Source organism: Enoplosus armatus, chromosome 15 (genome assembly GCF_043641665.1).
Source record: "Enoplosus armatus isolate fEnoArm2 chromosome 15, fEnoArm2.hap1, whole genome shotgun sequence".
Classification (NCBI taxonomy): Eukaryota; Metazoa; Chordata; class Actinopteri; order Centrarchiformes; family Enoplosidae; genus Enoplosus; species Enoplosus armatus.
The window spans coordinates 21,662,798-21,675,436 of NC_092194.1; the positions used below are offsets into that span (position 1 = coordinate 21,662,798).

The 12,639-nt window shown below is 47.4% G+C and overlaps 1 protein-coding gene across 1 annotated transcript in view; it reads left to right on the forward strand.

The window, feature by feature from the left end:
* Positions 1–1,575: 1,575 nt before the first annotated feature.
* LOC139297582 (neuronal PAS domain-containing protein 3) overlaps positions 1,576–12,639 on the forward strand; it is a 244,485-nt gene continuing 233,421 nt past the window's right edge. Inside the window, exon 1 of the mRNA XM_070920323.1 lies at positions 1,576–1,775. Within this exon, the coding sequence (XP_070776424.1) occupies positions 1,576–1,775 (200 nt within the window). The remainder of the gene's footprint in view (positions 1,776–12,639) is intronic.

Sequence of the window (12,639 nt, forward strand, 5' to 3'; positions counted from 1 at the left end):
ACTGTGACAACAGTTCTCCTCTGACTTAAGCTCCGTGCGTCGTTTTTTGGCACAAAGCAGCACTTCTCCACCTCCATCCCCAAAGTAAGCACCGCCACAGACACACCGGGACTATCTGAGCTCCCGAGGCTGAAATACATCTCACCTCCGCCTCTCATGAGCACGGAAATGACACTGTAGGTGGATCGTTGAGCATTACGCACAGAGGAAGCGGCAAAGTCCGTCCGAGACTTTTCCTCTTCTTTTTGAAACGTCCTCCACAGACAGGCTGTGAGGCGGGGGGGGGGGGGGGGGGGGGGGGGCTTTGGTTTCAAAGTTTGAAGGTCTGTTGGAATTTTGAAAGTGTCGTTACCCCGTTTTTGCCTTCTTGTCTGCGCACTGGTGAAAGTTTCGGGTATTCATTATGAACCTTTTAGGTCCGTTGGAAGACTTAGATGAGGTGGAACAGATTGGGGACGCGGCTCAGAAACACGCAAGGAATAAAAGGTTTCCTTTTCTCTAAAATGGGCTCTTTATTATCGACGCTGCCTTAAAATAAAAGTCCAGTTTACAGCTGCTGCGTTCTTCTGCACAATAAAGACAGAGGAAATGTCCTCCTGCTGAACAAACAGCGCTATCAGTCAATCTCTCTCTCTCTCTCTCCCTCTCTCTCTCTCTCTCTCTCTCTCTCTCTCTCTCTCTCCAGCGCAGAGGACAGCACACACACGCACGCACATACGCGCACACACACGCAGGCGCTCGCCGACATACCGACACACACTTCGGCGCTGCCGCCGCCGCTGTATCACTGTATCACACCAATGTCATTGCCGAGCTCGTGCTGCTGAGAGCCGCGCGCTCACTGACCGACTGACTGACTGACTGCTCTCCTTCAGGTCCGCTGTTCCCACAGACACCCACCGACCCACCGGCAGACAGCAGGCGGAGGAGAGCCGGGGACCGGATGCCTTTCTCGGATGGAGAGCCGGCGGCGGTGCCCGAGTGAGAGAGGAGAGTCCGGAGCTCCTGCACCGGGAGACGACAACACTGACACGGCTGCTCGTCTGTCCTTAATCGGTGAAATAATCAACTCTTAGATCCACTGATCCATTGATCCCATTGACTGTTGAGTGGGGTGAAAAAGAAGGGGGAGACCGCGCGCACCGGAGACACCGGGACCATGATCCGGAGCTGCACGGGGGTGCACGGAGGTTATCTCTGAAGGATAGAGCCGAGAAGAAGAAAAGCAAGAAGAAATAATAAAGGAAAGGGTTTATGATCATTTCTGCTCGTGCACTATTCACTCACTAATCCCATTAATCGATTGATCCATTGATCGGTGACTGTTTGCTTTGCGCACCGGAGACACCGGGACCATGATCCGGATTTGCTTGAGAGTTATATCGGAAGGTTAGAGAAGAAAAGAAGAGTAGAAACAACAAAAAGAACATTGTTGTTTGTCTTCTGTTGCTGAATCGATACCTCTATCGATCCCAGTGATCCCAGTAATCGGTGCCTGGTCTGTGGGAGGAAGAAGGAAAAGCGGGGGAGGTTGTTAAACAAGACGCGGGAGCGCATCGGAGACGGCCGGGGACCATGATCAGGATCTTCCCGGATTTCAGCGTCCAGGTGACGGCGTCGGCGGGCGGTGGACCCGGGGCTGGAGGCGGCGGAGGAGGCGGCGGGGGCGGTGGGATGATGACCGGACCCCCGGTGGGTCGGGTGCCGGTGCCGGTACCCGGAACCACGAACGGGACCCCGCAGAGCGTGCAGGGAATCACCGCCTACCAGCAAAGGTATGTCGGGAGCTGCAGAGAAGCGACCTGTAGCGGGACGGAGGAAACCAGAAAAGCGGCACAATCTCACTTCAGGAAAAATACTTTCATAATCCTGAAGTGAGATTTGCCTCCTGTGGTTTTCCTTTAGTGGATCTGTGATGTTTGTATTTTATCCTCCTGAAATCTGTTAGAAACCTCCTCTAGGATTCCCACAGATCTTCTTCATGGGACACTTTTATGTTCAGTTGGGCATCTCTGACTCAGTGGGCACTTTTTGGTTTGATATTTTTTAAAGACCCTTTTTGAGACATGAAGCGACAGACTGCCTGCTATCAGTCGGTATTTTAAATCAAAGTTTTAGAAATCATCCATAACCCCTGACTGCAGGTACATCATTCCGCTTCATGTGTAAAACTGGATTGAGATGGTTTTATCGTTATCGGTCAGCGTCTGTGGCGGCAGAAATGTTACAAAAATGTGGCCTTTTCCTCGGTTACTTTTCAATTTTTCTACTAAACCTGAAAGGAAAAGGAGAATCTGGTGACTGCGATGCCTCACAAGCGGATTAAATTCAATATCCACTGTTTGTTTTGGGATTATTTTTGTGTTTCAAAGCAAAAGTGTTTGTGAAAAGAGGTCCAGAGAAAGATGAGCGTTCAGCAAAGACGGAGGGGTGAGGCCACAGTGGAGGAATGGAGGAATCGGGTAGCGGTGATTTAGTGGAAATAGGGGAGTGAAGTCCAGGTAATTCAGTGGAAAAACTGGGATGAGGTTCTGCTAATTCAGTGGAAACACAGGAGGCAATTTATCGGAAATAGAGGATGTAGTTATTTCAGAGAAAAAGAGAAATGTGAGTGTTTTCCAGCCGGCTGTGAAGCTGCGGCTCCTTGAGTCCGACCTGTTTTCAGGTGACAATCCCCTCCATCCATCCCCCTGTTATTTCCTTATTTCCCCTCCACTCTGAATCTAAATGATTGCCTCCTCGTCCGGCCGCTCAGTAGGGTTGTTTTTTCTAATCATCTGGAGCTGTCGGGGGGCCAAAACACACCCCACACACTCTGCCTTATTACCCGAAAAACTCTCCATATTATGGAGTGTAGCTATGTGTGTGTGTGTGTGTGTGTGTGTGTGTGTAAAGTCTAAAAGCTGTGGGGAGCAAACACGACATAAATCACAGCCAGGGCCTCTCCGAGTGCACTGAGAGCGTCTCAGCCCTCCAAAGCAACAAATACAAGGAGAATAAGGGCCGTATTGTCATTTAAAGCAGGACTTCTGGGCACACATAGACCCCAGACCCCCATACAGGACACAACCTAATGTTTGTGTCCATACGTGGGGGGGCCAGGATTAGAGTGGTGGTTCGACACGTTCTCTGATCATTTCTTCTGACATAAAACCTGCTGGAATTTAACCGTGTCGTCATCTGGCAGCTGGGGGACCCGTCAGAACTCCTCGAGGACCCTTTGAGGCCCCCAGACCCCAGTTTGAGAAGCACAGGCCTAAACGATCTCCTTTTTTAAAGGTGAACTCTGCAGAGGCTGGTTTTCTCCCCGTCTCTGGACCCTGCATCTTCATGGGCCCGTCGTCTGGCTGCCCCTCTTCCCTCTCTCTATACGTAATGTTTCCCCCAACAAACAGCTGGGAGCTAATATGTTTATACATTACGCTCCATTATCCACGTCGCCTCCGTCTGACTGCTCTCAGTAAGCAGAGCTGGGATGGAGAGAGGAGGAGAGAGCGCAGCGAGCGCTTGTTTCACGACACTGGACCAGGTTACAGAATCCGATGTGAGCCGGTGACACGCAGCTGGAGCAAAAACGGCTTCGGTGCGTTGATAAAAACCCGAAACATCTTCACATTTTATTTGTTTTTAGCCCCAACAATTTCTCTGAGGTGGAGGAAGTCCAGAGTCTGAGTTTGTGAATGACGCCAGTGCAGGTCAGGGCTCCACAGTGAGGCTGCTGCTGCTGCTGGGGGTCAAACCGGTGACCTTTCAGATTCTGGACGTCTCACGTGACCAAAAAGCTTTTGAATGTTACTGAGCATCTTCTTCACACGTATACGGATAAATCCTCAAATATGGATGCAGCAAAAGCCAACCGCAGTTTACTGAAAAGCTCACTTATGATTTGAAAATGAGGAAATCAATCTGCATTTCTGCAGTAAATCTGGAGAACGTCGTGAGGCAGAAGCACACGCCGACACCTCTCCTGAACACATAACTGCACGCGCATTGATCGCCGGGCGTTCAGCTCGTGACGATCGTCGGCTGGAGGTCGCGGTTCCTCTCTCCAGTCTTTATTTTCCGCCACAGCACCGCCTGTAACCCCCTGTTTGTGTGGAGAATACCCAGCATGCCTTTGACCTTGACAGGTCATTGGTATAGAGAGGGAGGCTTTTCAGCTTCCAGGGCTGCAGCCTGGGGGTTAATCACACAGCACACCGATTAGGTTACAATGAATTATACATAAAAAAAAAGAGAAGGAATTTAAATGAATGTTGAGAAAAAAAAAGATAGAAAGAAGAAGCAGGCGGTGGTTCCTGTTGGAGGATAATGAGCCGTCGCTGACGTGCAGACATCAAAGCCTGGAGGAAAATATATTTTAGTGGCCTAAAATATAAAAAGTGAGCAGGATAATTTGATTTTCAGAGATGATAGGAGGAGTTGTGTTCAAATTTAGAGGCTCAACAAACTCAAGCATCCTTTCATGCAGATGCAAACAGAAACATGACGAGGCTCCTCAGAGATGGACAGAAAGTTAGTTACCGATCAGGGAACTGGAAGTGAGACATTAACTGTGATGTGTTTATTATGACCCTGAAGGAATTAGGGCGGGGGGGGGGCATAGATCTGATCTACAGGGCAACCATCCAAATGAATCACGCATCACCCCCCCGCGCACACTGGGTGGTGTGTTTTTTTTTTTCATGGTTAAAAATTGGATAATAGCCCCGCGGTGCAACCTGTAATACAGGAAGAGAGGGAGAATTAAATAAAGAATAAACACACACACACACACACACACACACACACACACACACACAAACTGACTCCAACTGCAACTGAGTGGCGTTGTTGCGCCGGGGCTGGAGAAAATACCGGAGATGTGTGCTGTCCTTTTTTTTCCTGTCAGCAGCCAGAGGAGGGAAAAATGCTCCGAAAAGGCACCGAGATTGTGACCGGCCGGCGACGCTCCGCCGCGGGGATTTTACCGGGGATATAGACGCTGCAGCGGCGGCGAGAATGTAAAGATTTGACGCGCCTGTTTGGCTTTTTTCCCCCTCCAGAGCGCATGCAGGACATTCTTCTGTAGTGCCAAAGCGAAGCTGTGCGTGTGTGGAGAGAGACAGAGAGGAAGAGAGGGGAGAGACAGCGGGATCTGAGAGGCATCCACCCCGGGTTCCCCCTCACTCCGCTCGGCATGCCTCTGCTGCTGCAGCCCGCTCCTCGCCTTCGCCTCCACCGCCCGTTGTTTCCACGCTCCTGAGCGGCGGCGGCGGATGAGAGAGACAAGCACGAGACGCACGCACAGTACAGCACGCACGCACGCTCGAACACACATACACACACTCACACGTTCACGCACACGGACATGGCTTTGTCTTAACACACCGACCATGACGCATTGCTGTCAGGGCGCAGCGCACCGCCGCGGCTCCGCGTCCAAATAAATCTGAGGGGGGGGGGGGGGGGAAAGGAAAAAGAACAGAAAGTAAGAAATCAAATAATTGTTGCAGGAAGATGGCGCCCACCAAGCCGAGCATCCAGCAGGACCCGACGCGGAGAGAACGGTAACGGGGCTTGGATTTTTGTTCCTCCTCCTGCATGTTTACAGCTGCACACGGACCGGCAGCCCGGCGGCTTACCGGCTGTTCCGCGGCGCTTTGCGTTTTATTGTGAGCCTGGAGGTGTCAGGAGGAACGCTGTTACCCAACCCAGAGGAGAGTCGAGGTGTGTGTGTGTGACGGAGGCTTGTGGCTGGGTAACAGGTCGGTCTGCTGAAGCAGAGGACGGTCTCTGCTCTGCCTCGTGCTGTCTCGCCGCTGCTGTGTAACTGTGTGCACCCTTTATTTCAGCGTGCACGTGTGCGCGTGCAGGCTAGGAAGCCATGCAGTGTGTTGATGCTTCCAGCAAACAAGGTGTGTGAGCGTCGAGGAAAACATGTGCATCCATGGATGACAACCGTCTGTGTGTGTGTGTGTGTGTGTGCAGCACTTCCACTGCTGTATACAGTGTGTGTGTGTGTGTGTGTGTGTGCAGCACGTCCACTGCTGTATACAGTGTGTGTGTGTGTGTGTGTGTGTGGCTCAGAGGAATTAACAGGAAGTTTTAATGTGGAGGGATGTGCATGGATGTACCTGTGCAGGTCAAACTGAGCAGACCTGAACATGACCTTAAAGCTGGTTCACTGGCCCAGATTATTAAGGTGGAATTAAGGTGGAATTATATGAATACTTGTGTTTCTATGTGTGAACATGTTTCCTGCTCACACCTGATCAACTGGTGGATTTATGTCCCTGATATTTGCTCTCCATGGAGCAGATCTGACCTCTTCTGTTCAGTAGGGACACGCCGGGCTCAATTATCTGGAGAGGAAGACCTGTTTTCTGTCACCTGTTGATGAAGAGATTCTATTCTTTTCGATTCAGTCAGGATGTAACATTTAAACGGTGGCAGCATTTTATGCCTGATGATATCGATCCAGATTTCCTCACCTGTTGATTTAGAGACGATTCTATTCTGTTCAATTATTACCAAGTGACATATTATATCATTGTTTTAGGGATTTGCATTTGTATATCACAAGAATTTATTTCTATTCTTTGTCATTAGAATTGTTGGAAATACGTTTCCTATGGTTTCTATTCTGTGTGACACATCAGACATTTCACCTGCTGATTTATGGTCACGAGCAGTCGGACGTGAACGTGATTCTGTTTCTAATCTAGAGCTTCAGCTGTTGGCACATTCTTTATTTTTGCTATTGTTATATTTGAAACAACATCTATATTTTTCTCCTCATTGTTTCAAAGGTCTGTTGGGACTTTTCTGGACACGAACATGTATTTTGGTTACCTGCTGGCTTAGAGATAACTCATAACTTCTTTACTCTCTTCTATTCTGTTACATGTTTAACATTTCAAGCCATCGACGTGGTGGAAACAGCCAGCTTAATATTTCTACCTGTTGTTGTTGTTGTTGTTGTTGTCAATTGGCGACACTGGACACGATTCTCTGGATGTTGTGTTTTATTCAAACTGATGACAAACACTCACAGTAATAGTGACTCAGGGCCTTGACGGCTGTGATGGGAGCGTTGCAGGGCCTTTGGGACGATGTATTTGTTGGAAGCTGTTTGACGTGAACAGGTGATGTTGTTCATATGGACGGGAGGTGCTGACGCTTCCCCCCCCCCCCCCCCCCTCTTTGTAACCTTTACACTAACATCTGTTGTTATGAAGAAAAGGTGCAGCGGATGATTCTGTGGCGGCTCGCTGAGGTCGTCCCTCCGCTCGCTCGGCCCTCGCTGACTCGCTGTGACAGGAATGTAAACGCTCTCTGAGAAACATTCCTATGAACTTCAACATTTGGCAAATATGCTGGAAAGTTTGTATTTTGAGATACGAAGCTCTGATATATTTTTGTTGCTGCGTCTTTGCCACAGCTTTTCTGCAGTCCTGTAATTATTTAGAACGACTCAGGTGTGTGTGTGTGTGTGTGTGTGTGTGCGCCTGTAAATGGTGAAACCAGATAAACTTGAACACTGCAGGAACAAAATAACCCATCAGACAGCAGCTGTGATGGCGCTGCAGTGACCTTCGCACTGCAGCTCAGAGTTTACTGACTCAGATCGGATCATGTCTCTTCTAACTCTGTTTCATTCCTCATCTGGATCTCCACCTCAACATTTGACTGAAGATGACATGCAGCTGCTATCTGAACCCTCAAATTTGACTCTTTATTTTTTCTGGACTGTGGTTTGAACCTGCTGCTCCGTGTGAGCCGTGTGGTTAGCATGATGCGTCAGTAACGGATGACTCTTTTAAACTCTGCTTTATGACACCAGGTCGGTTTCCGAGCGTTTGCTTTGTACAAAAAGGTCTTTACGCAGAAGATTGAACATATCTGCAGAATTCGGCTGCCACCATTTTCTGCAACAAGTCCTCAAATCTGAACAGCAGTAGAAGTCATTTGTCAGTGTGTTCCAGAAAACCTAAAATAAGCTTAGGCAGCATAATGTACTGCTACTGCTAATGTACCTGAAAGTTAGGGAGAGATTGTGGTCGACAGTTTGTGAGACTGATGGTGTGACTGAATGTCACACCATTTCCTGCTTTGGCCTCAACTGTAGCGTTGAATCCATCGCTGCATTAAAAACAGAGTTCGTAGATTTGGTTGAAGAGAAAGTTGTTGCAAAGAAGCAGGAAGACTCGGCACAATGACGGACGTTGAAGATCACAGGCTTCGTTTATCAGCTGGGGAGATTTGATCTTGTTACGTCATCATTCTACAAATCTCTCTTTTCCGAATTCATGATTTCGAGCTAATTGTAATTAAAAACTAACAAATTATGGATTTTGTTTTGCACGAACACATAACAGTGAAACACAGTTCATCGCTTTGAACACCAGTTTGATTATTTTGTGTCTGATTTTATAATTTAGATTTGTATCAACATGACGATACTCGTAGTGTTTGAGTTTCTTCTATTATCTCGGACTCGGTCTCGACCACCTGTGTTGCACTGAGTGAAGTTATATCACAGCTGACTCTGACTAAGATACCTGTATGAACAATATTGAATAGGGACCGTTATTTCTTTTTGGGTCTTGGTCTTGACTTGGCCTCAAGCTTGGTCTCAAGTCTGAAGACTGGGACTGGTCTGAAACTGGACTTCTCTATAAAAATAATGATTCCAACCATATTGTCCTGTTCAGCAGATGGACAGCCGCCCAGTAAAATCCGCCTGAGTTCTGAACCTTTTTCCCGTTTTTCGTATTTTATATGTTCATCCAGCGTGATCCAGAGTCGACAGTCGACATGAGATTTTGTTTTCTTGGTTTATGACGGTGTTGCACAGTTTATTACCACATGAAGACAAGTCCAGTCTCCAGCAGACTACGACTGGAGTCAGAGGAGTCGGGTCAGCGCTGAGCAGCAGATTAACAGCCGGCTATTTGCATACGTGTGCTGTTAAAGAGCAGAGAGCAGGCGGAGGGTCGGAGGTCAAATGTATAGAGCTGAAATTACACTTCACTGCTGTCCAGCCTTCACTTTCACTGATTCTGCTACAAAGAGGTTTTATCCTTTAATTTGTCCTGAACTGAGGAGGCAGGAAGTTGAATGTGTGAGACTTCTTATCTGATATCACTTCGGCCTTTCTGCTCCCCTGCTGAGCGTGAAACTCTGGTGAATCTGGTGATTTTACTGCTCATGACGATGAGAAAACCAGTTTCCGTTTCTCTGACTCGTTCCTGAAGGTGATGACGCTCATGTCGGATTTATACAGAAACTGATGTTGGCGGATAGTTCAGGAGAAACTTCCACAACAGCCGGCGTGTTTTTGTAGTTTGAAAACCTGAAAGAAACACGCAGTGATGGCCCAGCGAGGCAATGTGTTTGTTCAGTCGGGTGTTAGAGGTGATGCAGATGTCAATCACCTGTGTGTCCCAAACAAAACCCTCCGGAGCCTTTTAGACCGCAACGAGAGACACCGAGCTCTGCGACATCAAACGTCCTGGTAATTCAGAGGTCAAACAGTTTAGTCGAGTTAAAGGTTTGTGCTTTTACTCTATGCTTTTCCTCTGGTCTCCGGATGGATGATTGAATTTAAACCCTGTTGCCTAAACACCAAACCAAACCTGGTTCAGATCCTGACTGATTGATTTTATCCGCTTATCATCAAACTACCTGCTTGTGTCTGTTTCGGTGCTAAAAGCAGATTCTCTGAGCTTTGCATCAGGAAACGCATTGAATAACCAATAATCCCGTCGATTTATTACGTCAGAAAATGGTGACAAAAGTTAGTCAGAGCCCAAGATGGCGTCTTCAGGTAGTTTGTTTTATCAAACCAACCGTCCAAAACCCAGAAATACTCACTTTCCTATCATGTAAAATCTGCTAATCTACTATACTAGTGGTATATTTACTGCCCCCAGCTTCTCCAAAATAAATCAATACCGCAGTACTTTCAAGGCAACCATTGGTTTCACCAAATTTCAATAAGATATGGAGCTTTAAAGGTAATCCATCTCCATGATTTCTGAACCTTTCTAACCTTTTTCTTTGTCGAAGTGACGTAGCTGAGAGCAGGAACTGTTCCACGATACATCTTGTCTGCTTGTGCTACTGTTACGCTATATTTTAGCATGCCACTGATAAACATCTCAGGGGTTTTATCTCCAAATGAAAACGTGTAAACACACTCAAGCTTCCTGCTTGAAGTCCTGTTCCACTCACTCTCAGCAGGCCAGGTCATCAATATGTAATATTCAGGCTACTGCTGGTCTGAGACCTGAACCCAGGTCTATGTTTGGTCCACCCAAACGTCCACCCCCATCCACTCTGTGAGATGTTTGGCGGTGCTGTCAGCACACTACTTCCTGCTTTGGTACTGACCCATGACGCTGTTCTTTTAAAAGACTACCAGTGCCGTTGTGTTTGTGGAGAAGACGGAACAATCTTATTTTTCTGCAGCCGACTCTCAAATCTCAGATGTGTCCTTGAATGCACCGTCAGGACGAGGCTACAGCTTGTAACTCCATCATGAGCTGATGCCCCAACATTGATGGAAAAAAGGTGATTAAATCTTTTATTGTGATGAATCCTCTCTCTGCAGCAGGTTTCTGGTCTCTGCAAGCTGCTTTTCATAGAAACCAACGGCTGCCTGGAAGGAATGAAATCAATCTGAAAACTGATGGTTTGTTTAGGCAATAAAGTGTACAAATTTGTAGGTAATCCATCTATTAATTTCTCCCCTCATCCATCCATCTTCTCCTCCCTCCAACGCTAAATTCTCCCACCATTCACTCCCTGCCTTCATCCATCTATCCATCCATCCCTCCATTCATCTCTCCATCTGCTCCCCTCCCCCTCCATCCAGCAGAGTGTATGTGTGTGTGTGTGTGTGTTTCTGCTAAAGGCTGTCAGGCAGCGATGGCGTTTTGGTTGAGCTGCTGTTTGTGGATCTATTTCTGGGGGCATTTCAGCAGCGATAGGCATCTGGAGGAGACCAAATTAATTTCCAGGTAGAGAGAGAGAGAGAGAGGAAGTGGGGGTAGGAGGAAGAGGAGGAGGAGGAGGAGGAGGACAGACTTCATAGCCGACTGCACAAGTGCTATCAGTACACTACAGCGGCTCTGGAGAGGAAGATGATGGAGAGATGATGGAGAGAGGAGGACTGGACGAGAGAGCAAGACAGAGACTGAGCAATAGTGAGGGAGAGAAAAAGAGGTGGACATTGAAAAGAGTGAGGCGGAGAAAAGGACATAAAGGGAACAAGGACATTTAGACATTTTGTGGAGAGACTGTCCTCCTCCCAACGACATGTCTACATTCAAGAGACAGCGCCCTCTAGTGGCCGGCGCTACAGAGCGACAAAGTCCATGTAGCGAGTATGATGAGTGGCGGAAAAGTATTCATTAAAAGTACTAATGCCATAATGAAAAACTACTTTCCAGCTTTACTGAAGTGAAAGGAAAGAAGTATCAGGATGAAGAAGAGACGGGGAGAGAGAGAGAGAGAGAGAGAGAGAGAGAGGGCAGAAGCAACAAAGGAGGAAGGAAGAGGAGAAAGACACAAAGAGGAAGAATGGAAGAAAGGGAAGTGATGAGGAGAGAGAGAGGACGCGGTGGAGGAGTCACTCATCGACCTGATTGGCTCTCACCGAAGTGAACCCACCCGCAGGCTGGATAAGAGCCTCTTAAAGCCTGCAGGAGTGCTTGGTTTGCTGTCCCGGAGGAGGCAGGCGGGTGGGAACACCTGCCTGATTGCCCAAAGCTAGTGTGTGTGTGTGTGTGTGTGTGAGTTTAAGGCTGGTTGCATTTTTAAACCAGAGTGCATTTAAAAACAGTTTCAGGCCAACAGTTAGAGTAAGTAGGCTTAATAGAAAAATCTGCTGTTTGCCAAAGGTGTCAATAAAATGTCCATTTGCAATGTTTTTTTTTTGACAAACGGACAAAAAGGACAAAGAGAGCCTCGGGTTGTTTTATCACCCACAGATGCAGCATGCAGACAGAAACGAGAGGAAGAATTACTCAGTTTTAAGAAAGCGATTTAAAAAACTTCCAGGGAGGTAAATCAGTTCCAGTCTCTTGAAGTTATTACAGAGTCACAGACCTGACAATAAAGTCTCTTTTTATCTGTAAAATATTTTCTGTTGAGGACTGTTGGTTGGATAAAACAAGTTATTTCAAGACACCTTGAAATAACTTGGAGCTTGTGATGGATCTTATAAACACGAGAGTAGAGTCTTTGAGTGTGTCCTTATGGTTTTTACTGAAGGCATAAACATGAAGTCAAGTGGAGTTTTTTTGTGTGTAATTTGTACATAAATAATAAGTTTTATCTGACGTGTTCTGTGTGTCAAACACCACCTGACTTCGTCTAGAATCCGTCCTGAGAAAGACGGCCTGAGGACGAGGAGGACAGATTAAGAGGAGAAAGAGAGAGACTGAGAAAGTAAAACTGGGAGAGAAAGGAAGCCTGTGGTGGTGGTAGTGTTGGCGAACTTTCAGAAACAACAGAAAAACCACAAAGCACAAAGTTGGCTTTGTCTCCAAAACACCCCCCCTCCCTCCGTTCCTCCCCCCGTCCTCCCCAGGGGCAAAATAACACAATAAAATGTCCCATTACCCCATTCTGATGAGCGAGAGACACAGA